Source organism: Engystomops pustulosus, chromosome 4, assembly GCF_040894005.1.
Source record: "Engystomops pustulosus chromosome 4, aEngPut4.maternal, whole genome shotgun sequence".
Classification (NCBI taxonomy): domain Eukaryota; kingdom Metazoa; phylum Chordata; class Amphibia; order Anura; family Leptodactylidae; genus Engystomops; species Engystomops pustulosus.
The window spans coordinates 7,409,569-7,437,301 of NC_092414.1; the positions used below are offsets into that span (position 1 = coordinate 7,409,569).

General features: G+C 43.8%; 1 protein-coding gene across 8 annotated transcripts; it reads left to right on the plus strand.

The window, feature by feature from the left end:
• Positions 1-372: 372 nt before the first annotated feature.
• On the plus strand, positions 373-26,850 carry TMTC1 (transmembrane O-mannosyltransferase targeting cadherins 1). Of its 8 annotated transcripts, XR_011854745.1 has the most exons (21): positions 432-803; positions 3,749-4,526; positions 7,642-7,822; positions 7,951-8,024; positions 9,615-9,791; positions 13,291-13,372; positions 17,476-17,579; positions 18,069-18,258; positions 18,924-19,039; positions 20,621-20,788; positions 20,870-20,983; positions 21,307-21,450; positions 21,720-21,828; positions 22,277-22,379; positions 22,518-22,653; positions 22,906-23,050; positions 23,149-23,286; positions 23,939-24,061; positions 24,152-24,229; positions 25,159-25,763; positions 25,817-26,850. XR_011854745.1 is itself a non-coding variant. In XM_072144985.1 (20 exons), the coding sequence occupies exons 2-20, from the start codon at positions 3,943-3,945 to the stop codon at positions 25,393-25,395; spliced, it is 3,003 nt and encodes a 1,000-aa protein (XP_072001086.1). In that variant the 5' UTR covers positions 373-493; positions 3,749-3,942; the 3' UTR covers positions 25,396-26,850. The 8 variants fall into 8 exon arrangements, 7 of the variants coding, with proteins under 7 accessions (XP_072001086.1, XP_072001087.1, XP_072001083.1 ...); XM_072144985.1 differs by having other exon boundaries at positions 373-493; positions 25,159-26,850; XM_072144986.1 differs by having other exon boundaries at positions 431-523; positions 25,159-26,850.
• Positions 26,851-27,733: the final 883 nt, after the last annotated feature.

A 27,733-nucleotide genomic window follows, 5' to 3' on the forward strand; every position in this document is an offset into this window, starting at 1 on the left:
TGTAGTTACTGGCAGTGGGTGAGGGACATGTTGGGAGTTGTAGTCACTGGCAGTGGGCGAGGGACATGCTGGGAGTTGTAGTTACTGGCAGTGGGTGAGGGACATGCTGGGAGTTGTAGTTACTGGAAGTGGGTGAGGGACACGCTGGGAGTTGTAGTTACTGGAAGTGGGTGAGGGACACGCTGGGAGTTGTAGTTACTGGCAGTGGGTGAGGGACATGTTGGCAGTTGTAGTCAGTACCTGTGGGCCAGGGACATGCTGGGAGTTGTAGTCAGTAGCTGTGGGTGAGGGACATGCTGGGAGTTGTAGTTACTGGCAGTGGGTGAGGGACATGCTGGGAGTTGTAGATAGTGGTATTGGGATGCTGGGAGTAGTAGTCGTCGTCGCTGCTGGCTCCTGTGCACACGCTCCGTCTCTCTGGGCCGCACTGAGGATGCGCGGGGAGGAGGCGGCTGATGTGTGACAGCTGCGGAGGAGACACCGAGACCTCCCGGTACTACAGAGACTGCACCGAGACCTCCCGGTACTACAGAGACTGCACCGAGACCTCCCGGTACTACAGAGACTGCACCGAGACCTCCCGGTACTACAGAGACTGCACCGAGACCTCCCGGTACTACAGAGACTGCACCGAGACCTCCCGGTACTACAGAGACTGCACCGAGACCTCCGGAGACTGCACCGAGACCTCCCGGTACTACAGAGACTGCACCGAGACCTCCCGGTACTACAGAGACAGCACCGAGACCTCCCGGTACTACAGAGACAGCACCGAGACCTCCAGAGACTGCACAGGACTGCAGGTAACGGAGACAGCGAGGACACTGCACCTACAGACACTGATATATAGACTGCAGGTAATAGACGGCCCCCACCCTGCCATATACAGAGACTGCCCTTATATACAGAGACTGCCCTTATATACAGAGACTGCCCTTATATACAGAGACTGCTCCTATATACAGAGACTGCCCCTATATACAGAGACATCCACTTTATACAGAGACATCCACTATATACAGAGACTGCCCCTATATACAGAGACATCCACTATATACAGAGACTGCCCTTATATACAGAGACTGCCCCTATATACAGAGACTGCTCCTATATACAGAGACTGCCCCTATATACAGAGACTGCTCCTATATACAGACATACCTTATATACAGAGACTGCTCCTATATACAGAGACTGCCCCTATATACAGAGACTGCCCTTATATACATATATCCCCTATATTTAGAGACTTCTATATACAGAGACATTGATGTGTTGAGGGATTGAGTGCATAGACAGACACCGTTGGTGCAGCAGTCTATAGAGTGCTCTACATCTGCGTTGGGAAGAGACAGCTAAGTGATACATTGTATATATAGAATGCTGAAGAGACAGCTAAGTGATACATTGTATATACAGAGTGCTGAAGAGACATCTAAGTGATACATTGTATATATAGAATGCTGAAGAGACAGCTAAGTGATACATTGTATATACAGAGTGCTGAAGAGACAGCTAAGTGATACATTGTATATACAGAGTGCTGAAGAGACATCTAAGTGATACATTGTATATATAGAATGCTGAAGAGACAGCTAAGTGATACATTGTATATATAGAGTGCTGAAGAGACAGCTAAGTGATACATTGTATATATAGAGTGCTGAAGATACAGTGATACATTGTATATATAGAATGCTGAAGAGACAGCTAAGTGATACATTGTATATATAGAGTGCTGGAGACAGCTAAGTGATACATTGTATATATAGAATGCTGAAGAGACAGCTAAGTGATACATTGTATATATAGAGTGCTGGAGACAGCTAAGTGATACATTGTATATATAGAGTGCTGGAGACAGCTAAGTGCTACATTGTATATATAGAGTGCTGAAGAGACAGCTAAGTGCTACATTGTATATATAGAATGCTGAAGAGACAGCTAAGTGATACATTGTATATATAGAGTGCTGGAGACAGCTAAGTGATACATTGTATATATAGAGTGCTGAAGAGACAGCTAAGTGATACATTGTATATATAGAATGCTGAAGAGACAGCTAAGTGATACATTGTATATATAGAAGGCTGAAGAGACAGCTAAGTGATACATTGTATATACAGAGTGCTGAAGAGACAGCTAAGTGATACATTGTATATATAGAGTGCTGAAGATACAGCTAAGTGATACATTGTATATATAGAATGCTGAAGAGACAGCTAAGTGATACATTGTATATACAGAGTGCTGAAGAGACAGCTAAGTGATACATTGTATATACAGAGTGCTGAAGAGACAGCTAAGTGATACATTGTATATACAGAGTGCTGAAGAGACAGCTAAGTGATACATTGTATATACAGAGTGCTGAAGAGACAGCTAAGTGATACATTGTATATATAGAATGCTGAAGAGACAGCTAAGTGATACATTGTATATATAGAGTGCTGAAGATACAGCTAAGTGATACATTGTATATATAGAATGCTGAAGAGACAGCTAAGTGATACATTGTATATATAGAGTGCTGGAGACAGCTAAGTGATACATTGTATATATAGAATGCTGAAGAGACAGCTAAGTGATACATTGTATATATAGAAGGCTGAAGAGACAGCTAAGTGATACATTGTATATACAGAGTGCTGAAGAGACAGCTAAGTGATACATTGTATATATAGAGTGCTGAAGATACAGCTAAGTGATACATTGTATATACAGAGTGCTGAAGAGACAGCTAAGTGATACATTGTATATACAGAGTGCTGAAGAGACAGCTAAGTGATACATTGTATATACAGAGTGCTGAAGAGACAGCTAAGTGATACATTGTATATACAGAGTGCTGAAGAGACAGCTAAGTGATACATTGTATATACAGAGTGCTGAAGAGACAGCTAAGTGATACATTGTATATACCCGAGTGCTGAAGAGACAGCTAAGTGATACATTGTATATATAGAATGCTGAAGAGACAGCTAAGTGATACATTGTATATACAGAGTGCTGAAGAGACAGCTAAGTGATACATTGTATATACAGAGTGCTGAAGAGACAGCTATGTGATACATTGTATATACAGAGTGCTGAAGAGACAGCTAAGTGATACATTGTATATACAGAGTGCTGAAGAGACAGCTAAGTGATACATTGTATATACAGAGTGCTGAAGAGACAGCTAAGTGATACATTGTATATACAGAGTGCTGAAGAGACAGCTAAGTGATACATTGTATATATAGAGTGCTGAAGAGACAGCTAAGTGATACATTGTATATATAGAGTGCTGAAGAGACAGCTAAGTGATACATTGTATATACAGAGTGCTGAAGAGACAGCTAAGTGATACTGTATATATAGAGTGCTGAAGAGACAGCTAAGTGATACATTGTATAGACTGGCACATAGTATGTGTAGAAGGGACTCGCATCTCATGAGACAGCTGTATCATGGAAGTTTGACAGCTGACAGATTTAAAGAGACAGTTGCAGTAACCAATTAGAAGCCAGAGAGTGACAGTCAGGATTAGAGTGATGACTTCATGTAGAGACTTATAGACAACTGATATGGAGCCTTTCCTGCCTGTGAGACAGCTGATCTTGAATGATGGGTCTCTAGTTAGAGCTGAAGGGGCCCATTGAGGATTGTTTGGGGGAATTCTTGGTGGAGAAGGCAGGTGTTAAAAACAGAAGTGAAACGCCCCTTTAAGGGAGTCTAAAATCCGTGACATTATCTTGTGTTTCAGGCCCGGATTCTGGAATGCAGATGAGGGGAGGTATCTGGATTGGTGGGCACCGGACACACTCAGTGGTCACAAGGATGAGACGGTTGGGTTTACACCTCATACAGGGGCTGTAGACCCCCCCAGACGGGAGAAGATCGAGGTGGGTGAAGGACGTTTCCCCCTCAAGATGTGATAAGCCACCATCACCTGAGAGTATGAGAAGCGTCGGCCAAGTCGTCTATGAAAATGTCTCCTCTGACCAAAGAGAAGAGGTTGGAATGGAGATACCGGAGGACATGGCCAACGCTGGAAGGTCCACCACCCGAAAACAAGCTTCCAGCAACGGCACCAACCACAGAGGTCAGAAGAACCTCCGGACATTGCCCAAAGACCTTGGCACTGGGAACGGGCACAACGTCGCACCCAACAGTAATGAGGAGCACCCATATGGTGCACTGACACCAAAACCCAGCACCAATGGATTAGCCAAGGCCCAATGTACAGGTCGGCCTCAAAATGGAAACCTCAAGGGTGCGTCTAGGAGGCCCAGAGACTCTCCGGTGGTGGACAGTCCTGGCACCTGGGTTTTTGCGGTGCCAGCTGTCGTGGCGGGTCTATGCTTCGCCCGGTCTTTGCTGGGGGAGTTTGTCCATGATGACGTATGGGCCATACTCAATAATCCTGACAGCAGGGGAGAGACCGACCTGGGCGCCATCTTTAAGAATGACTTTTGGGGCAAGGCCATGCAGGACAACACCAGCCACAAGTCCTACCGACCCCTGTGTGTCCTCAGCTTCAGGTAAGTCTAGGAAATTGGGGGCCGTAATAGGGTGGGCAACCGGTAGTCTACATCAAGAGCTGCTCCCTATGTATACAGTGGTCATATCCCATTGGGGTGTGTTTACAGAAAGCCCACCAAAGTATGTGACCCCCTGTAGTGTTTCGAGGAGTGAGAACAGATTTTTAAAACCTTCTTCTAAGACTGAGATATGATCAGATGAAGTTCTAGGCCTGAAGCCTACTGGGGACTACTAAGACTCTGATGACAACATGTCTCCTTCCATGAGGTCGGCCTTGTCATGGAGATCTTAGGAGGACCCCATCACCCTCCACATTATCCACAGATGGAGGTCTTTATGGGGTGTAGAGGTTTCCATGACAACACCAAACATGACACGATTCAGAAGGTGACATGTCACCAGAAGCTCTCAGTACTGCAGCCTCAGGCTTTGTGTGAACCTGTAAACATTAGGCCCATACAGGGCAAGTATTTAGCTCCACTGGGCAAATCCTCCCTATACCAACCAATCACTGTGCAGCTTACTTTTCCCAGAGCACTATATTTAATGAAAGCCGCACTGTGATTGGTTCAGTTGGCCAATCAAAACTCAGTGGAGGAGATTTATCATCAAGTTTCTGAGGTAAAACTGTTCTAGTTGCCCATGGAAACCAATCAGAGCTCAGCTTTCATTTTATAAACAGCTGTCTGAAAGTAAAGGCTAAGCTCTTATTGGTTGCCATGGGCAACTAGAACAGTTCTGCTATAAGAGACCTATGATAAATCTCCCCCAGTGTTTACTTGTTAACTGAAGGCCGAATGGTTGCTATGGGCATCCAGGACAATGATCTGTTAGCTATGAACATGGCAACCTATCACAGCACAGCTTACATTTCTTATTCCACCCTGGAAAATTAAAAGCTGTCCTCTGATTGGTTGCTTCAGCGATCAAGGATTCTTCATCATTTTCAAGACCTCTGCTTGTTGTCAGCAGATTTATTTAGACAGCAGGGCACATTGGTCTCTTTCGCTGATGGTTTGTTACACTGTATCAGTGCAGGGAGCAGGTTGTTTACCTCACACAGTTGAAGAGGGTGACGCATAACTATCTTTGGAGGTGGAGTTGCCCTTTAAATCTGTTATCTCAGTACAATTTCCATACACATCAGGGGTGTTAGAGCTGGGGGAGGGCGTCCAGGCCGGGAGCAGGGGGCTCCTCCGAGCAGAAATGGGGAAGACATTGTTTATACCAGAGGACAAAACATCTGCAACCACTTAAAGGGGCGGCACAGGCCGGGGTATGGACTCAGGAACGCCAGCAGCGCCTCCATGGTTACATTTCTGAAATATCTGTCCCCTTAACCCCCCACACTCCAGTCAGTGTTCACACATCGCTGTGCTAATAAAGCTTGCTAGCTGTAGAGGGGAATCGCTTAGATAGCAACCTCCCAACACATCAGGCTGCAGGCTGTGGTAATCAGCTGTGGACACATTGCATGCTGGGACTTGTAGTCTCCATCAAGGCCGGGGGCCACTGTCACCACCTGCGTCTGTCATGGTGTGCTGGTAATGAGACCCATCAGTCTGAGAAATCCGATACTCGCGTCACACCTGCCTTGTACAAGACAGTAATGTAGCATCAACCTACCTGCACCCATACAGAGATGTACATCATAGAGGATAGGCAGTTGTTGTTAGTAGCAGCAGGATTGTGAAAAATAGATTTATATTCAATGATTGCAACTGGGGTCATGTCCTCACACTGCTGTGCTCTGTGCTCTCTGAAGGCAGTGTGAAGTATTGACCCTGTAAAGATGTGTAACCATACCTTACACTGCTGTGCTCTGTGCTCTCTGCAGCCAGTGTTATGTATTGTCTCTGGAGAGATGTGTTATCCGATGTCACACTGCTGTGCTCTGTGCTCTCTGCAGCCAGTGTTATGTATTGTCCCTGGAGAGATATGTAATCAGACCTTACACTGCTGTGCTCTGTGCTCTCTGCAGACAGTGTTATGTATTGTCTCTGGAGAGATGTGTAATCAGACCTCACACTGCTGTGCCCTGTGCTCTCTGCAGCCAGTGTTATATATTGTCCCTGGAGAGATGTGTAATCAGACCTCACACTGCTGTGCTCTGTGCTCTCTGCAGCCAGTGTTATGTATTGTCACTGGAGAGATGTGTAATCAGACCTCACACTGCTGTGCTCTGTGCTCTCTGCAGACAGTGTTATGTATTGTCACTGGAGAGATGTGTAATCAGACCTCACACTGCTGTGCTCTGTGCTCTCTGCAGACAGTGTTATGTACTGTCCCTGGAGAGATGTGTAATCAGACCTCACACTGCTGTGCTCTGTGCTCTCTGCAGCCAGTGTTATGTATAGTCCCTGGAGAGATGTGTAATCAGACCTCACACTGCTGTGCTCTGTGCTCTCTGCAGCCAGTGTTATGTATTGTCCATGGAGAGATGTGTAATCAGACCTCACACTGCTGTGCTCTGTGCTCTCTGCAGACAGTGTGAGATACATACTTTAGTATGTATTGTTAGTAGCAGTAGCATTGCAAAAAATGGAATTACATCCCATGATTGTAACTGGGGGTGTATCCTCACACTGCAGGGCTCTGTGCTCTCTGCAGTGAGCTACTGTGTGGCTCCATTCAGTAATTTTTGTAGCATTTATCCAGCCTGCTACAGGAAGTTTTTGTGGACACAGTTCAATACACAGAGCACAGCAGTGTGAGGACACGTGCCCAGTACAATCCTGAAATATAGATCTATAAATCTAGCAGTATATACAAAGGTCTGATTACACATCTCTGCAGGGACAATACCTAACACTGACTACAGAGTACAGAGCACAGCAGTGTGAGCAGCCCACAAGACAGTCCTGAAATATAAATCCATATTTCACAGTCCTGCTGCTACTAACAACACACATAAGAGTCTGATGACACTGCTCTCCAGGGACAATACTGAACACTAACTATAGAGAGCACAGAGCACAGCAGTGTGAGGACATGTCCCCAGTACAATCCTGGAATATAAATCCATGTATCACAGTCCTGCTGCTACTAACAACACACACAAAGGTCTGATGAACATTAGTAGTGACTGTGATAACGAGTGGTTTCTCCCTCCAGGTTGAACCTGTACTGGGCCGGGCTGGAGCCGCTGTACTTCCACGCTGTGAATGTGCTGTTACACAGTGTGGTGAGTGCTCTGCTGGGTTATGTCTGCAGCACCGCCGCCGTATTCCAGGACAGGGAGCAAGCGGTGGCCACCGCCCTGCTATTCGCTGTACACCCCGTACACACAGAGGCGGTAAGTATCCACCTACCTGTGCACTCTATATCTGCTGGGTAATATCCAATATCACACGGTACTAGAAATACACAGAGGTGGGTACACGAGGGCACAGCTAACTATTATATGTCTCTGATGCCCTGCAGGTGGCGGGTATTGTCGGGAGAGCGGATGTCATGTCATGTTTACTATTCTTATTGGCCTTCCTCTGTTATATAAGGTAAGAGACCTATGCAGAACATGATGATACAATAATACTGCCCCCTATGTACAAGAATATAACTACTATAATACTGCCCTCTATGTACAAGAATATAACTACTATAATACTGCCCCCTATGTACAAGAATATAACTACTATAATACTGCCTCCTATGTACAGGATATAACTACTATAATACTGCCCCCTATGTACAGGATATAACTACTATAATACTGCCCCCTATGTACAAGAATATAACTACTATAATACTGCCCCCTATGTACAAGAATATAACTACTATAATACTGCCCCCTATGTACAGGAATATAACTACTATAATACTGCCCCCTATGTACAGGAATATAACTACTATAATACTGCCCCCAATGTACAGGAATATAACTGCTATAATACTGCCCCCTATGTACAGGAATATAACTGCTATAATACTGCCCCCTATATACAGGAATATAACTACTATAATACTGCCCCCTATGTACAAGAATATAACTACTATAATCCTGCCCCCTATGTACAGGAATATAACTACTATAATACTGCCCCCTATGTACAAGAATATAACTACTATAATACTGCCCCCTATGTACAAGAATATAACTACTATAATACTGCCCCTATGTACAAGAATATAACTACTATAATACTGCTCCCTATGTACAGGAATATAACTACTATAATACTGCCCCCTATGTACAGGAATATAACTACTATAATACTGCCCCCTATGTACAGGAGTATAACTACTATAATACTGTCCCCTATGTACAGGAATATAACTACTATAATACTGCCCCCTATGTACAGGAATATAACTACTATAATACTGTCCCCTATGTACAAGAATATAACTACTATAATACTGCCCCCTATGTACAGGAATATAACTACTATAATACTGCCCCCTATGTACAGGAATATAACTACTATAATACTGCCCCCTATGTACAGGAATATAACTACTATAATACTGCCCCCTATGTACAAGAATATAACTACTATAATACTGCCCCCTATGTACAAGAATATAACTACTATAATACTGCCTCCTATGTACAAGAATATAACTACTATAATACTGCCCCCTATGTACAGGAATATAACTACTATAATACTGCCCCCTATGTACAAGAATATAACTACTATAATACTGCCCCCTATGTACAAGAATATAACTACTATAATACTGCCTCCTATGTACAAGAATATAACTACTATAATACTGCCCCCTATGTACAGGAATATAACTACTATAATACTGCCCCCTATGTACAAGAATATAACTACTATAATGCTGCCCCTATGTACAGGAATATAGCTACTATAATACTGCCCCCTATGTACAAGAATATAACTACTATAATACTGCCCCCTATGTACAAGAATATAACTGCTATAATACTGCCCCTATGTACAGGAATATAACTACTATAATACTGCCCCCTATGTACAGGAATATAACTACTATAATACTGCCCCCTATGTACAGGAATATAGCTACTATAATACAGCCCCCTATGTACAAGAATATAACTACTATAATACTGCCCCTGTGTATAAGGGTATAATGGTGCCTGTGTTGTCTTGCAGGAGTGTAGAGGACTGTCCTCCCCCGGATTGTTTCCCTGGTACGGTCTCTCCCTCCCTCCTGCTGCTTAGTTTGTTCCTGGGCACCTGCGCCATGTTGGTGAAGGAGACGGGTATCACGGTGCTGGGGGTGTGTGTGTTGTACGATCTCCTGATCTTGTGTCTGCAGCGGTTTGTAAGGTTTGTTGGAGATGATGTTGTGGTATTTGGGGAGGGGTCTCTGCATTTCTTATTGGAGGGATTTGCCTGTTTCATCTTGAGAACCTAAAGACTAATTATCATAATTTTATTGTAAATCTCCGGCACTGTAATATGACCACCATTATGTCCATGTATGGTCACCCAGCTTTCCTGCAGACCGGAGGGGCAATCCTACCTACTTATACCCCAAGTCCATCCTCACTCTACTCTATTGTCAAATGGAAGAGACAACAGGTTTGGTCCTGTAGGTGGTGACCACAGACCATTTCTCTGTTCTCCCCCTTTTGGGTTGTGTTGGTCACTTTTGCATTTTGTCATTGCTATCACCCCTAGAGGTAGCATGAGGTGGTGTCTACAAGCCACACAAGTTACCCAGGTAGTGCAGCTCCTCTAGGGTGGCACATTGATGCGAGCGGTGGCCATAAGGATAGTCCAGGAGCAGGAGATAGGCCAGTACATCAGGAGATGTGGGGGGCTGCAAGAACACTACCTCCTCCATTGTGGAACAGGATGAGCCCTGCAAAATGACCTTTGGCAGGTCACTAAAACCCATGTGTCTGCTCAAACTGTCTGAAACGGACTCCATGAGGGTGGCACTAGGGCCCGACGTCCACAAGTTGTTTCGTGTAGGGCAATTGGCGTTTGCCAGATAACATCAAGAATGATAGATTCGACACAGACGCCCTTTGCTCTTCACTTTATCATGAGCGGTCTGGCGATGGGTCAGTAATGGTGTGGGGAGGGGCCCTCCATGTGGTATCCTGACAGTCATTGGGTACCGGGATGATATGCTCAGTCCCATTGTGAGAGAGTATGCAGGTGTAGAGAGGGCCCTGGGTTCTTTATGAAGCATGCCAATGCTAGGCCTCATTGGGCTGTAGTGCGTCAGCAGCTTCTGCAAGATGAAGGACTATGCTATAGAATGGACTGACCACTCCCCAGAGCTAAGTAAAACCAACCACATCTGGGAAATTGTGTCTTGTTCCATCCACCAAAGTCACAATGCACCACAGACTAGCCAGGAGTTGACCGATTCTTTAATCTCAATCTGGGAGGAATTCCCTCAGGAGAACATCCAAAGAATGACAAGGGAGGTCATACAGGCACGTGGAGACCACACACAATACTGAGCCTCATCAGGAGGATGCTGAGGTGTTGTAGGGAGGTCATACAGGCACGTGGAGACCACACACAATACTGAGCCTCATCAGGAGCATGCCGAGGTGTTGTAGGGAGGTCATACAGGCACGTGGAGACCACACACAATACTGAGCCTCATCAGGAGCATGCCGAGGTATTGTAGGGAGGTCATACAGGCACGTGGAGACCACACACAATACTGAGCCTCATCAGGAGCATGCCGAGGTGTTGTAGGGAGGTCATACAGGCACGTGGAGACCACACACAATACTGAGCCTCATCAGGAACATGCCGAGGTATTGTAGGGAGGTCATACAGGCACGTGGAGACCACACACAATACTGAGCCTCATCAGGAGCATGCCGAGGTGTTGTAGGGAGGTCATACAGGCACGTGGAGACCACACACAATACTGAGCCTCATCAGGAGCATGCCGAGGTGTTGTAGGGAGGTCATACAGGCACGTGGAGACCACACACAATACTGAGCCTCATCAGGAGCATGCCGAGGTGTTGTAGGGAGGTCATACAGGCACGTGGAGGCCACACACACAATACGGAGCCTCATCTGGAATATGCCAAGGGGTAGGAGGTCAAAAAGACACGTGAAGGCCACACAGTCTACTGAACCTCATCAGGAGCGTACCGAGGGGTAGGAAGGTCATACAAACAAATAGAGGCCACATACACACAACTAAGCCTCATCAGGAGTATGCCGGGGGGTAGGAAGGTCAAAAAGACATGTGGAGGCCACACACACTACTGAACCTCATCAGGAGCGTACCGAGGGGTAAGAAGGTCATGCAGACAAACAGAGGTCACACACAACTGAGCCGCATTGGGAGCATTCCCAGGCATTCTGGGGAGGTCATACAGGCATGTGCAGGCCACACACACTACTGACATGGGCGTAACTACAGGGGTAGCAGCCATAGCAGCTGCTATGGGGCCCACAATGTCAGGGGGACCCGGCAGCCAACAAAAAAAAGAATGGAGTATGTGCACCATATAGATGTTATGCTGCACATTGTACATGACTGCATAAATGTGAAGAACTGTATATATATATATATATATATATATGATTGTATAAATGTGTGAGTGTACAAATATGTATATTTTAAGATTGACGTCGTTATTCTGCTATGGGGCCCTGCCCCTCCTAGTTACGCCCCTGACTACTGAGCCTCCTCAGGAGCATGTCCAGGTAATGCACCAAGGTCATACAGGTATGTGGAGGTCACATACACTACTAAGCCTCATCAGGAGTGTTCCCAGGTGTTGTAGAGGGCTAGTAACGGCATGAAGAGGCTAAGCACTATTGAGCTCATCAGGAGCATGCCCAGGTGTTATAAGGAGGACATAGAGGCATGTGGAGGCCACACACTACTGAGCCTTATTGGGAGCATGCCCAGGCATTCTGGGGAGGTCATACTGGCATGTGGAGGCCACACACAGTACTGAGCCTTATTGGGAGCATGCCCAGGCATTCTGGGGAGGTCATACAGGCATGTGGAGGCCACACACACTACGGAGTCTCATTGGGAGCTTTCCCAGGCATTCTGGGGAGGTCATACAGGTATGTGGAGGTCACATACACTACTAAGCCTCATCAGGAGCATGCCCAGGTGTTGTAGAGGGCTAGTAACCGCATGAAGAGGCTAAGCACTATTGAGCTCATGAGGAGCATGCCCAGGTGTTGTAGGAAGGTCATAGAGGCATGTGGAGGACACACACCGTACTGAGCCTCATCGGGAGCATGCCCAGGCATACTGGGGAGGTCATACAGGCATGTGGAGGCCAAACACACTACTGAGCCTCATCAGGAGAACACTACTGAGACTTATTGGGAGCTTTCCCAGGAATTTTGGGGAGGTCATAGAGGCATGTGGAGGCCACATACACTACTGAGCCTTATTGGGAGTATGCCCAGGCATTGTTGGGAGGTCAAACAGGCATGTGGAGGCCACACACAACTCATTTCCTTGTCTTGAGGCATTTCCACTAAAGTTGGATCGGCCAATTGATTTTCCACTTGATTTTGAGGATCAAACCAAATCTATACCTCTATGGGATATTTATTTTGATCTTCATTGATCATTTTCATGTTTTATTGTTCTCATCACATTCCATTATGTAATGAATAAAGAATTGCAACTAGAAGATTTCATTCACTGAGAGATCACATGAAGTATTTGTGTTCCCTATAGTTTTTTGAGCAGTTTACCCAGAACTGGACAACTCAGAGAATACAGTACACTAAAGTGCAGTTCATTATAGGAGCATATGCTCTGGATTCACTGGCCTCATAGTTACCTTTACTCATATCTGATATTTAGAGCCGAATCTTATGGACATTCCAGGAACATGTGGGAGGTGACTGCACCCTTCCTGAAGAGAGCGCTGCTGATTTCCTGCCATGTGAGTGGAATCTGAAATATTGGTTCTGTTCTGTCACTAATCCTGAGATTTCAGAAACCACGTGGTCCTAGGTCCCAACAAAAATATAACTACTATAATACTGCCCCCTATGTACAGGAATATAACTACTATAATACTGCCCCTATGTACAAGAATATAACTACTATAATACTGCCCCCTATCTACAAGAATATAACTACTATAATACTGCCCCCTATGTACAGGAATATAACTACTATAATACTGCCCCCTATGTACAAGAATATAACTACTATAATACTGCCCCCTATCTACAAGAATATAACTACTATAATACTGCCCCCTATGTACAGGAATATAACTACTATAATACTGCCCCCTATGTACAGGAATATAACTACTATAATACTGCCCCTATGTACAGGAATATAACTACTATAATACTGCCCCCTATGTACAAGAATATAACTACTATAATACTGCCCCCTATGTACAGGAATATAACTACTATAATACTGCCCCCTATGTACAGGAATATAACTACTATAATACTGCCCCTATGTACAAGAATATAACTACTATAATACTGCCCCCTATGTACAAGAATATAACTACTATAATACTGCCCCCTATGTACAAGAATATAACTACTATAATACTGCCCCCTATGTACAAGAATATAACTACTATAATACTGCCCCCTATGTACAAGAATATAACTACTATAATACTGCCCCTATGTACAAGAATATAACTACTATAATACTGCCCCTATGTACAAGAATATAACTACTATAATACTGCCCCTATGTACAAGAATATAACTACTATAATACTGCCCCTATGTACAAGAATATAACTACTATAATACTGCCCCCTATGTACAAGAATATAACTACTATAATACTGCCCCCTATGTACAAGAATATAACTACTATAATACTGCCCCCTATGTACAAGAATATAACTACTATAATACTGCCCCTATGTACAAGAATATAACTACTATAATACTGCTTCCTATGTACAGGAATATAACTACTATAATACTGCCCCCTATGTACAGGAATATAACTACTATAATACTGCCCCCTATGTACAGGAATATAACTACTATAATACTGCCCCTATGTACAAGAATATAACTACTATAATACTGCCCCCTATGTACAAGAATATAACTACTATAATACTGCCCCCTATGTACAAGAATATAACTACTATAATACTGCCCCCTATGTACAAGAATATAACTACTATAATACTGCCCCCTATGTACAAGAATATAACTACTATAATACTGCCCCTATGTACAAGAATATAACTACTATAATACTGCCCCCTATGTACAGGAATATAACTACTATAATACTGCCCCCTATGTACAAGAATATAACTACTATAATACTGCCCCCTATGTACAAGAATATAACTACTATAATACTGCCCCCTATGTACAAGAATATAACTACTATAATACTGCCCCCTATGTACAAGAATATAACTACTATAATACTGCTCCCTATGTACAAGAATATAACTACTATAATACTGCCCCATATGTACAGGAATATAACTACTATAATACTGCCCCCTATGTACAGGAGTATAACTACTATAATACTGCCCCTTATGTACAGGAATATAACTACTATTATACTGCCCCCTATGTACAGGAATATAACTACTAGAATACTACTTCCTATGTACAGGAATATAACTACTATAATACTGCCTCCTATGTACAGGAATATAACTACTATAATACTGCCCCCTATGTACAAGAATATAACTACTATAATACTGCCCCCTATGTACAGGAATATAACTACTAGAATACTACTTCCTATGTACAGGAATATAACTACTATAATACTGCCCCCTATGTACAGGAATATAACTACTATAATACTGCCCCCTATGTACAGGAATATAACTACTATAATACTGCCCCTATGTACAGGAATATAACTACTATAATACTGCCCCTATGTACAAGAATATAACTACTATAATACTGCCCCCTATGTACAAGAATATAACTACTATAATACTGCCCCCTATGTACAGGAATATAACTACTATAATACTGCCCCCTATGTACAGGAATATAACTACTATAATACTGCCCCTATGTACAAGAATATAACTACTATAATACTGCCCCCAATGTACAGGGATATAACTACTATAATACTGCCCCCTATGTACAGGAATATAACTACTATAATACTGCCCCCTATGTACAGGAATATAACTACTATAATACTTCCCCCGATGTACAAGAATATAACTACTATAATACTGCCCCTATGTACAGGAATATAACTACTATAATACTGCCTCCTATGTACAGGAATATAACTACTATAATACTGCCCCCTATGTACAAGACTATAACTATTATAATACTGCCTCCTATGTACAGGAATATAACTACTATAATACTGCCTCCTATGTACAGGAATATAACTACTATAATACTGCCCCCTATGTACAGGAATATAACTACTATAATACTGCCCCCTATGTACAGGGATATGACTACTATAATACTGCCCGCTATGTACAGGGATATGACTACTATAATACTGCCCCCTATGTACAGGAATATAACTACTATAATACTGCCCCCTATGTACAGGAATATAACTACTATAATACTGCCCCCTATGTACAAGAATATAACTACTATAATACTGCCCCCTATGTACAAGAATATAACTACTATAATACTGCCCCCTATGTACAAGAATATAACTGCTATAATACTGCCCCCTATGTACAGGGATATAACTACTATAATACTGCCCCCTATGTACAGGAATATAACTACTATAATACTGCCCCCTATGTACAAGAATATAAGTACTATAATACTGCCCCCTATGTACAAGAATATAAGTACTATAATACTGCCCCCTATGTACAGGAATATAACTACTATAATACTGCCCCCTATGTACAGGAATATAACTACTATAATACTGCCCCTATGTACAGGAATATAACTACTATAATACTGCCCCCTATGTACAAGAATATAACTACTATAATACTGCCCCCTATGTACAGGAATATAACTACTATAATACTGCCTCCTATGTACAGGAATATAACTACTATAATACTGCCCCTATGTACAGGAATATAACTACTATAATACTGCCCCCTATGTACAAGAATATAACTACTATAATACTGCCCCCTATGTACAGGAATATAACTACTATAACACTGCCCCCTATGTACAGGAATATAACTACTATAATACTGCCTCCTATGTACAAGAATATAACTACTATAATACTGCCTCCTATGTACAAGAATATAACTACTATAATACTGCCCCCTATATACAAGAATATAACTACTATAATACTGCCCCCTATGTACAGGAATATAACTACTATAATACTGCCCCCTATGTACAGGAATATAACTACTATAATACTGCCCCCTATGTACAAGAATATAACTACTATAATACTGCCCCCTATGTACAGGAATATAACTACTATAATACTGCCCCCTATGTACAAGAATATAACTACTATAATACTGCCCCCTATGTACAGGAATATAACTACTATAATACTGCCCCCTATGTACAAGAATATAACTACTATAATACTGCCTCCTATGTACAAGAATATAACTACTATAATACTGCCCCCTATGTACAGGAATATAACTACTATAATACTGCCCCCTATGTACAGGAATATAACTACTATAATACTGCCCCCTATGTACAGGAATATAACTACTATAATACTGCCCGCTATGTACAGGAATATAACTACTATAATACTGCCTCCTATGTACAGGAATATAACTACTATAATACTGCCCGCTATGTACAGGAATATAACTACTATAATACTGCCCCCTATGTACAAGAATATAACTACTATAATACTGCCCCCTATGTACAGAATATAACTACTATAATACTGCCCCCTATTTACAAGAATATAACTACTATAATACTGCCCCCTATGTACAGGAATATAACTACTATAATACTGCCCCCTATGTACAGGAATATAACTACTATAATACTGCCCCCTATGTACTAGCAGTGGTAATTTCTCCTTTGATCAGATGTCTGTCTCTCTCAGGTGACTGTGGTGTTAGGTATCCGTGTCTATATCATGGGAGGGTCGATGCCATTGTTTTCGGAGCAGGACAACCCGGCCTCCTTCTCTCCTTACATCGTCAGCAGGTATGTGGCCGTCTTCCAGCATCGCCTCTCATTGTGCCGTGTGGTGAGCGCGTCCTGTCCCTGCAGGTTCTGGTAATAGAAGACTGGGAGGTGTAATACAGTAATGTCACTGTGCGAGAATAACCGCAGAACACAGACAAATCTGTCTACCTACCTGTATCTATATACATAGACAAATCTGTCTACCTACCTGTATCTATACACATAGACAAATCTGTCTACCTACCTGTATCTATATACATAGACAAATCTGTCTACCTACCTGTATCTATATACATAGACAAATCTGTCTACCTACCTGCATCTATATACATAGACAAATCTGTCTACATACCTGCATCTATATACATATACAAATCTGTCTACCTACCTGCATCTATATACATAGACAAATCTGTCTACATACCTGCATCTATATACATATACAAATCTGTCTACTTACCTGCATCTATATCCAATCTATCCATATCTGATTTTTCTGTGTTCCAGGTTCCTGACCTTCTCCTACCTCCTTGCGTTCAATGCTTGGCTACTACTTGCCCCCATCACTCTATGCTATGACTGGCAGGTGGGCAGTATCCCCCTCGTCCAGTCCATCTGGGACCCTCGAAATGTTTCTACGCTTGTGTTATTTGCTGTACTTTTCTCCCTCGGCCTGCACTGCTTGACCAAAAGCAAGGTAATTGAGTAACTTTGAATCTATTCATCACAGACATGTACCAGACACCAGAAAGACCAATTTTATATTCAATTTACTTCTATCACCTGCAGGGGGCAGCGTTCCTTATATGTTATTACAAAACTGAAACTATTGCAGTACCACTCCTGACCTTCGGGAGTGCTGTTAGATTGCCCCTAGTGGTAGAAATATGTACTACAGTTGCTAAAATGTTTTCTAAGTTCTCATTCATTATTTAGTGTTCTTGTCCCTTTAAGGCTATTTTAGGTGCTGGTATGCCACACCCTGACCACTAGGGCTGCTGCCAGTGAGTAACCCCTCAGGGCCCCCTGGAGTTTCCTCTCTAGAAGTGATTGTTATCGTCCCAGCAGGAAGCAGATTTCATGCTGTTAAGTTGCTGCCTGGAAACTCCATTTTTCCCAACGACCTCCTGGCGTTATCTGATTGGCGCCCCCCCACTGCGGGAGTTTGTGTTAATAATCGCGCCCTGGGGTCACAGTGTCATGATGATTCTATTATGTTTGGCTTGTAGTGAAAGTATTCACCCCCCTCCTCGCTTCCCTGAGGAAGACTTTCACAAGGTTGTACCCAGCTTTCCTACACTCCCTGCCTGCGGTCTTTGTATTGGATGTAACCAGTGACGCCATGTTGTGTGTGTTCTGCAGGGGCATCGGGCAGTGGTCGTCGGCCTCCTCTTCCTGGTCTTCCCCTTCATACCAGCCAGCAATCTGTTCTTCAGAGTGGGCTTTGTGGTGGCCGAGCGTGTACTCTACATGCCCAGGTACAAGTGACTCTCATAATAAGCTCTGCTTGCTTTCAGTGAATGGAAGCTTGTCCTGCTTACATAGCAATAAGATGTAGCTGTGATAGTAAGAATAGAGAACAAAATCCAGCTCTGATTTGTAAGACTAAGGGACAGGATCCAGCTGTGTGAACAGGACCAGGGGACAGCATCCAGCTGTGCGAGCAGGACCAGGGGACAGGATCCAGCTGTGTGAGCAGGACCAGGGGACAGGATCCAGCTGTGTGAGCAGGACCAGGGGACAAGATCCAGCAGTGCAAGCAGGACTAGGGGACAGGATCCAGCTGTGCGAGCAGGACTAGGGGACAGGATCCAGCTGTGCGAGCAGGACTAGGGGACAGGATCCAGCTGTGCGAGCGAGACCAGGGGACAAGATCCAGCTGTGCGAGCAGGACTAGGGGACAGGATCCAGCTGTGCGAGCGAGACCAGGGGACAAGATCCAGCTGTGCGAGCGAGACCAGGGGACAAGATCCAGCTGTGCGAGCAGGACTAGGGGACATGATCCAGCTGTGCGAGCGAGACTAGGGGACAGGATCCAGCTGTGCTAGCAGGACTAGGGGACAGGATCCAGCTGTGCGAGCGAGACCAGGGGACAAGATCCAGCTGTGCGAGCAGGACTAGGGGACAAGATCCAGCTGTGCGAGCGAGACCAGGGGACAAGATCCAGCTGTGCGAGCGAGACCAGGGGACAAGATCCAGCTGTGCGAGCAGGACAAGGGGACATGATCCAGCTGTGCAAGCGAGACTAGGGGACAGGATCCAGCTGTGCGAGCAGGACTAGGGGACAGGATCCAGCTGTGCGAGCAGGACTAGGGGACAGGATCCAGCTGTGCGAGCAGGACTAGGGGACAGGATCCAGCTGTACGAGCGAGACCAGGGGACAAGATCCAGCTGTGCGAGTGAGACCAGGGGACAGGATCCAGCTGTGCGAGCAGGACTAGGGGACAGGATCCAGCTGTGCAAGCAGGACTAGGGGACAGGATCCAGCTGTGCGAGCAGGACTAGGGGACAGGATCCAGCTGTGCGAGCAGGACTAGGGGAAAGGATCCAGCTGTGCGAGCAGGACTAGGGGACAGGATCCAGCTGTGCGAGCAGGACTAGGGGACAGGATCCAGCTGTACGAGCATGACTAGGGGACAGGATCCAGCTGTGCGAGCAGGACTAGGGGACAGAATCCAGCTGTGCGAGCGAGACTAGGGGACAGGATCCAGCTGTGCGAGCGAGACTAGGGGACAGGATCCAGCTGTGCGAGCGAGACTAGGGGACAGGATCCAGCTGTGCGAGCAGGACTAGGGGACAGGATCCAGCTGTGCGAGCGAGACTAGGGGACAGGATCCAGCTGTGGGAGCAGGACTAGGGGACAGGATCCAGCTGTGGGAGCAGGACTAGGGGACAAGATCCAGCTGTGGGAGCAGGACTAGGGGACAGGATCCAGCTGTGGGAGCGAGACTAGGGGACAGGATCCAGCTGTGGGAGCGAGACTAGGGGACAGGATCCAGCTGTGGGTAGGTGTATTTGTGTATATGCTCATGTTGTCCTGTGCTTCTCCCTGTCTCCAGCATGGGGTTCTGTATTCTGTGCGTCCATGGACTGAGTAGACTCTCCTCCCGGGTTGGTCCTCGAGGTTCCTCTGCCCTCACGTTCTGCTTTCTCCTCCTCCTTGTCCTCTTCTCCTGCAAGTCAGTGTCGCAGAGCGAGTGTTGGCGCTCCCGGGAGGCGTTGTTCAGGTATGTAGATTGCAGCACTACAATAAAGCGGCTGGTTCTGGCTCGGTTCTGTTGCTAATCGGTCACTTGTATCCATCACAGATCTGGGGTCCAGACGCTGCCTCACAATGCCAAGGTGCACTACAACTACGCCAATTTCTTAAAGGACCAGAATCGAAAGGAGGAGGCGATCAATCACTACAAAATCGTCCTAAGGTACAAACGTCACCCACAGAGCTGACAATCATATCTCTCTACAGATATTACATAGCGTTCCATGTCTTATGCTCCAGTCACATCCAAAGCTGCACTGGAATGTGAGATAGTATAAATGCTGTACAGGTTGTTCCCCTGAGAACTAACAGAAAGGCAGCAGGATTGTGAATGCAGCTTCGAATACTGGTTATACATGGAACTAAATAATAACACTGTATGCAGTGAGCTCCCCCTTGTGGTGACTAAAAGAGCAGGCAATTTTATTATGTAATTTTTTTTTCCTTTAATACACGATAAGTCAGTTGCTCATTTGTCCATCACAGGTTGTACCCGAAGCACTCAAGTGCTCTAAATAATCTGGGCACTCTGACCAGCAATGTCACGGCGGCGGAGGAATATTACAGGAAGGCGCTGGACATCAGCCCCCAGCACAGCCGGGCTCTCTTCAACCTTGGCAATTTACTGAGGTAAGGAAGAGGCCACCATCACTCATCTCCTTCTAAGTGGTGGGATAGACACGTCCCTTTAAGGAGGGACACTACTTGTACAGCCATGATACCCGATCACTGATGGCTTCCAACACCTGATCATTGAGGGGCTTCCATATGTCAGATCTGCTCAGATTTTGGGTCTTCTACCTTCACAATCAGTAGGGCAGACTCCGGCTTTTGGCCTTTAAGAAGATAACCCTTCATCAGGATCCCACAGTTGTGCAGCCATTGTGTATCTTTCGCAGGACTCAGGGCAGAAATGAAGAAGCGGAGGTCTCTCTGAAGGAGTCTCTTCTCCATGGACCCTACTTTGCTGATGCATATTCCAGTCTGGGGTCATTACTGGCTGATCAGGTAAGAGTGTGAGACCTGCATCTTCATCCTCGACCTTATAGAAGTCTAGGTATCATGGACTGAATCCATTGAGAACTTCCTTCTAAATGTTGCCCCGCCCATACAGAGCAGACGAGTGACTCTTACTATGTTCATAGTCGTTAATGTACCTGGAACTTTTTGATTGACACGTCTTGAAAAATGTATCCTGTTATCTGAAGTTTTTCTAGAAAGGGGCAAAATATATCTCTTAAAGTTGAGACTATTGAGACCGCCCCTGAGGTTCACTTGAGATAAGCTCCGCCCCTGAGTAACTCTAAAGTTATTTTTGCTGTTTCCTTTTACCCACTCAATACAAAAAGCAGCAAACACAGCATTTGGCTCCTCCACCCAGGACTTTAAATGAAAAAAAAATTGATAATTTTAGTTACAATTTATATATAATACCGATTCCTTCTTCTCCAACTAGAAGCGACATGAAGAAGCAAAGGAGGTGTACCTTGCCGGTATCAAGAACTGCCCTGAGAGCTCTGATCTGCAGAATAACTATGGGGTATTTCTGGTGGACATTGGTAAGTGAGAGATTAATTTATTTATTATATAAAATATTCAATGCAGCTTTGAATGTGATTGGAGTATATGTTATAACACAATGTAAAAATAGTATATGCAGCTTTGGTTGTGATTGGAGTAATTCTTTTATTTTCCAGGATCTCCACAGAAAGCCGTCTCTCATTACCTTCTTGCCCTTCGGCTGCGCCCCAATCATCACGTGGCTATGCTGAACCTCGGTCGCCTGTATCGTTCCCTCAACCAGAACTCAGAGGCCGGAAAGTGGTATAAGAAGTATGGACACCGCTAGGGGAGCTAATATATTGGGGGGAGGGTTTTGCAGCCAACGCTAGGGGAAGTTGAGCTCATTGCATACTGGTTATACATGGAACTCAATAATAACAATGTATGCAGTGAGCTCCCCCTAGTGGTGACTACAAGAGCAGACGATTTTATCATGTACTTTTTCAGAATTTTTCCATAATTCAGAGTTCCTGTAGAGTTGTCACACCCCATCTCACGATTCTTACTGTGTCTCACTACCAGGGCGCTGCAGATATCCCGTGACATTGATGTGATCACCCCTCTTGGCGCACTGTATTATAACACGGGACAGTACAACGAAGCATTGGGTCTATACAAGGAGGCGATGGCACTACACCCACATAGTGTCCAGATACGTCTATCACTGGTAAGCGGAGGGCTCCCAGTTACAAAGTTATAGTCTTATATGTTTCTGGAAAAGCTGGGTGTCTTGGTAATATCGGAATTTTCTCCCGATTCCTGCAGGCACAAGTCCAGGCTGTTATGGGCCTAACACAAGAGGCTGAGGGTCTCACTCGTCTCATAGCAGACGAAGTTCCTGACTGTATCGAATGTTTCCGGTTGCTCTCTGCAATCTACAGCAAACAAGAGGACCATATTAAGGTGATGAATCTTTACACACCCCTTTAATGAGGCACGCCCATTTATTACCCTTACATATTAGTCAGCTACAAAGAACATCTCTCTAAGCTGTAGTATCAAGCTAATCCATGTAGTAAACATACAGCACATGATTTTTTATAGGAGCATGTAATACCTCATTTCACCAGTGGGGGCACTGTAGGAAATGCAAACTGTTATTCCAGAGATGATCGCTGGAGATCACAGCAATACGAGATTAATAGATCATTCTATGTCTTCTTTGACATCCCAATTTAGAAAGCCCTCATGACTAGCAGCCATATATTGCCTTACATCTGTCTGACAGATAATGCAAATACATCAAAAATATTCAAAAATATTCTGAATGTCAGAATATCCCTTAAACCTTATTCAGTATTAGAATAGAAAGTCTAATATACTGAAACGTAGAAGAGTACATAATCCTCTTCTTGTAGGCTTACAGGCAGTTCCTCAGGGGCGGGGTTTGTTTGAAGTGAACCTCAGGGGCAGTTATATACCTCAGTATGCACAAAATCCATTTTTTTCTGGATCAACATTGTAAAATAACAGGTTGAATTATAGGAGACAGCGGAGATGAGCAGTAGCGGTGTTTTGTTGTGTATGATTCTGACGCCCCCCCCATCTCCCTCAGGCTATAGACATGATCGACGTTGCACTGCAGATGAAGCCTCAAGATACTAAAGTGACTTCAGAGCTTTACTTTACCAAAGGCAACCAGCTACGTGAGCTGAACCGGCTGGAGGAGGCTTTCCAGGTACCTGGTGTAGTGCCAGTGATACATTCTGTATTATTTACATTGATTTTGATCCATGTAAAAAAAAATTGACATATTTGTATCTCTTAGAGTTACAGTCGTGTGGCTGATCTGAGTCCCAAACAAGCCCAAGCCTGGATGAATATGGGAGGCATCAAGCACATTCAGGTAGTCACAGGATTTTCATTTCATTGTGTGTTGTAAAAAAGCCTCTGATTGGCTGGTCTCATCATGTGCTGATATCTGCTTCAAGTAGAATTTTGAATGCAGATTTTGATGTGAATAGAGTAGAAGATGTGATGTAATGGAGAATTAGTTCAGACAACTTCCTTAAAAGTCATCCTTAAGTGTCATCACATTTTATACAAATACAGCTATCGACAGGTTCCCATGGAGCCCTTTAGCTAACAATTGTTTCCCTCACATCCCCAGAAAATCAACTATATGTTATCTTACCTGGCATACAGTCAGATCTAGCAGTGAGTCAGAGGGGGCGTGTCCTGCTCAGCCGAGTCCAACGGCTCCTCCCAACTTCACTCACTTGCTGTGCCCTATACCTGCTTCTCACCATTCAGCACTTTATGTCATGTGACCAGGGTGATGTCATCAAAGGTCCTGTACTCATTAACATTTGCAAAATCTACCTTATGTATGTATCTGATCACATAAAATCACAGCATTCCCTCATGGTGGATGGGGAGGAGTAAATGTCCATAGATCCATACTGTGATAACATGTGATCAGATACATACATGGGGTAGATTATGCAAATGTTAATGGGTAAAGGACCTTCGATGACATCACCTTGGTCACATGACATGAAGTGCTGAATGGTTAGAAGAAGGCATGGGGAGGAGCTGCTGGATGGCAAGCAGGACACACCACCTCTGACTCGCTATTATGATAGGTAAGATAACAAAGTTGATTTTATGGGGATGTGAGTGAAAAAATATTTAGCTAGAAGTAGGGTGTCAGTTAATTAATTGGGCTATATGGGAACCTGTCACTAGCTGTAAATTTTTGTGAAAATTTTGGCGACAGGTTCCTGTTAAATAAGGCTTCATTTTATGTTGTATCTCACTGTATATATTTTGTAGGGGGATTATATCTCGGCCCGGACCTATTATCAGAAAGCTGCCACATTGGACCCTGACAGCAAGTTACTCAAAGAAAACCTCGCCAAACTTCAGCGCCTAGAAAGTAAGTTACATCAAAATAAAGGGAGAGATGCAGAGATCGACCTACGATCCAAAACAGGAGGAGAAGACAGTAAAAATATGGAAAAAAACATCAGGAGACCAAAAAAATCTGCAACTGAAACACCAAAGATATAAAATTCAGAAGACCGGTACGAAAAGAAGAGACCAACAAGATGCAGGAGATGAAAGAAGAAAACTGCCCAGGACCGGAGGAGTTGCCAGACCTGCAGGATATGTTGGACTTGCTGGAAATGTCAGACTTGCAGGGGATGTCTAACCTGCATGAAATGTCAGACTTGCAGGGGATGTCTAACCTGCATGAAATGTCAGACCTGCAGGGGATGTGTAACCTGCATGAAATTTCAGACCTGCAGGGGATGTCTAACCTGCATGAAATGTCCGACCTGCAGCAGATGTCCGACTAGCAGGATATGTCAGACTTGCAGGAAATGTCACACCTGCAGGGGATGTGACTCTTGCCCGAGATGTCAGACCTGCAGCAGGTGTCAGACTTGCAGGAGATGTCACACCTGCAGGTGATGTGACTCTGTGGCAGGTGTCAGACTTGCAGGAGATAACAGACCCCCAGGATATGTTAGATCTGCAAGATCTTTAAAGTATGAAGGTCTCCTCTATGGAAACACAATCAGTGTTCACGGTCTGAAAGACACCTATATATAATTAATGTACAGTTTGGCTGTAGGGTCATGCAAACATCCCTACTTGCTTTACTTTTCTATATGTTTACCTGGCTCCACCTCCTATTATATACATACAATATTATACACTATAAACGAGACGACCAGAAGTGTAAAGTATGAGGGATAGACGAAGCTACAGCATGACACCGTCATCCAAACAGATCAAAATGTGGAATATGCATGAAGTAAGTTAATGCAAGGATGCGAAATGCGTGAGCGTCTGCAGATCAGTCGTTGCATGTCGTGACAATGTGATGTGTGTGAACTGTGTTGTATGTGCGCTAATGCCTGACCAACTCTGCTCACGCCAACCTGGAACGTGTGGCTGATGATGGAGAAACGCGTTTCACTTTTTAAAAAAAAAAAACGTATTTACAATACCCAATGGTTCTGGAAGCACAGAGCGAGCCGACAACTAATTATACTGCAATCATAAATTATTGAATGTTATATAATACCGCACCATAGAGACCTTTATAGCAGAAGACAATGCGGCAGGGGCCTATTTTTTTACAGCAGAAATCTATATATTTAACAGAGAAAATCTATCAATCACCCAAATATATAACTACATACCCGGGATGAATGCCCAAACCTCATGTATAGAGACAGGACGGCAGAACAACCATGAGAGGAGGCTGCTGATTGGCTCTCATGGTCAATGCCTTGAACTTATACATGAGGCTATTGGCTTATAAAAGATTGTAATGAATGTAGCATTTATTTATTGAGAGCGTCCAATGACTGCTGATATATACGAGGATAGAAAGTACAGATTGTGTAAGGACGGAATGATGTTCTATATTGTGGGTGTGAATATAAAGTTATATGTTATTATATGTCATGTGTGAGATCTCATGTAATAAAGTCATATGTTTTATGCTTTGTAGATATTGTTTCAGTGTGATATGTAAATACTATTATACCGTCTCCTATGTACAGGAATATAACTACTATAATACTGCCTCCTATGTACTGGAATATAACTACAATAATACTGCCCCCTATGTACAAGAATATAACTACTATAATACTGCCCCCTATGTACAAGAATATAACTACTATAATACTGCCTCCTATGTACAGGAATATAACTACTATAATACTGCCCCCTATGTACAAGAATATAACTACTATAATACTGCCCCTATGTACAAGAATATAACTACTGTAATGCTGCCCCCTATGTACAAGAATATAACTACTATAATACTGCCTCCTATGTACAGGAATATAACTACTATAATACTGCCCCCTATGTACAAGAATATAACTACTATAATACTGCCCCCTATGTACAAGAATATAACTACTATAATACTGCCCCCTATGTACAAGAATATAACTACTATAATACTGCCCCCTATGTACAAGAATATAACTACTATAATACTGCCCCCTATGTACATGAATATAACTACTATAATACTGCCTCCTATGTACAAGAATATAACTACTATAATACTGCCTCCTATGTACAGGAATATAACTACTATAATACTGCCCCCTATGTACAAGAATATAACTACTATAATACTGCCCCTATGTACAGGAATATAACTACTATAATACTGCCCCTATGTACAAGAATATAACTACTGTAATGCTGCCCCCTATGTACAAGAATATAACTACTATAATACTGCCCCCTATGTACAGGAATATAACTACTATAATACTGCCCCCTATGTACAGGAATATAACTACTATGATACTGCCCCCTATGTACAGGAATATAACTACTATAATACTGCCCCCTATGTACAAGAATA

Excerpts from the sequence above, each read along its gene's own strand:
- TMTC1 (XM_072144985.1), top strand. The coding sequence starts at position 3,943 with ATGAGAAGCGTCGGCCAAGTCGTCTATGAAAATGTCTCCTCTGACCAA. Across the intron at positions 18,259-18,923 it reads ACTGCTTGACCAAAAGCAAG|GGGCATCGGGCAGTGGTCGT; the intron begins GTAATTGAGTAA and ends TGTGTTCTGCAG. Across the intron at positions 23,287-23,938 it reads AACAAGAGGACCATATTAAG|GCTATAGACATGATCGACGT; the intron begins GTGATGAATCTT and ends CATCTCCCTCAG.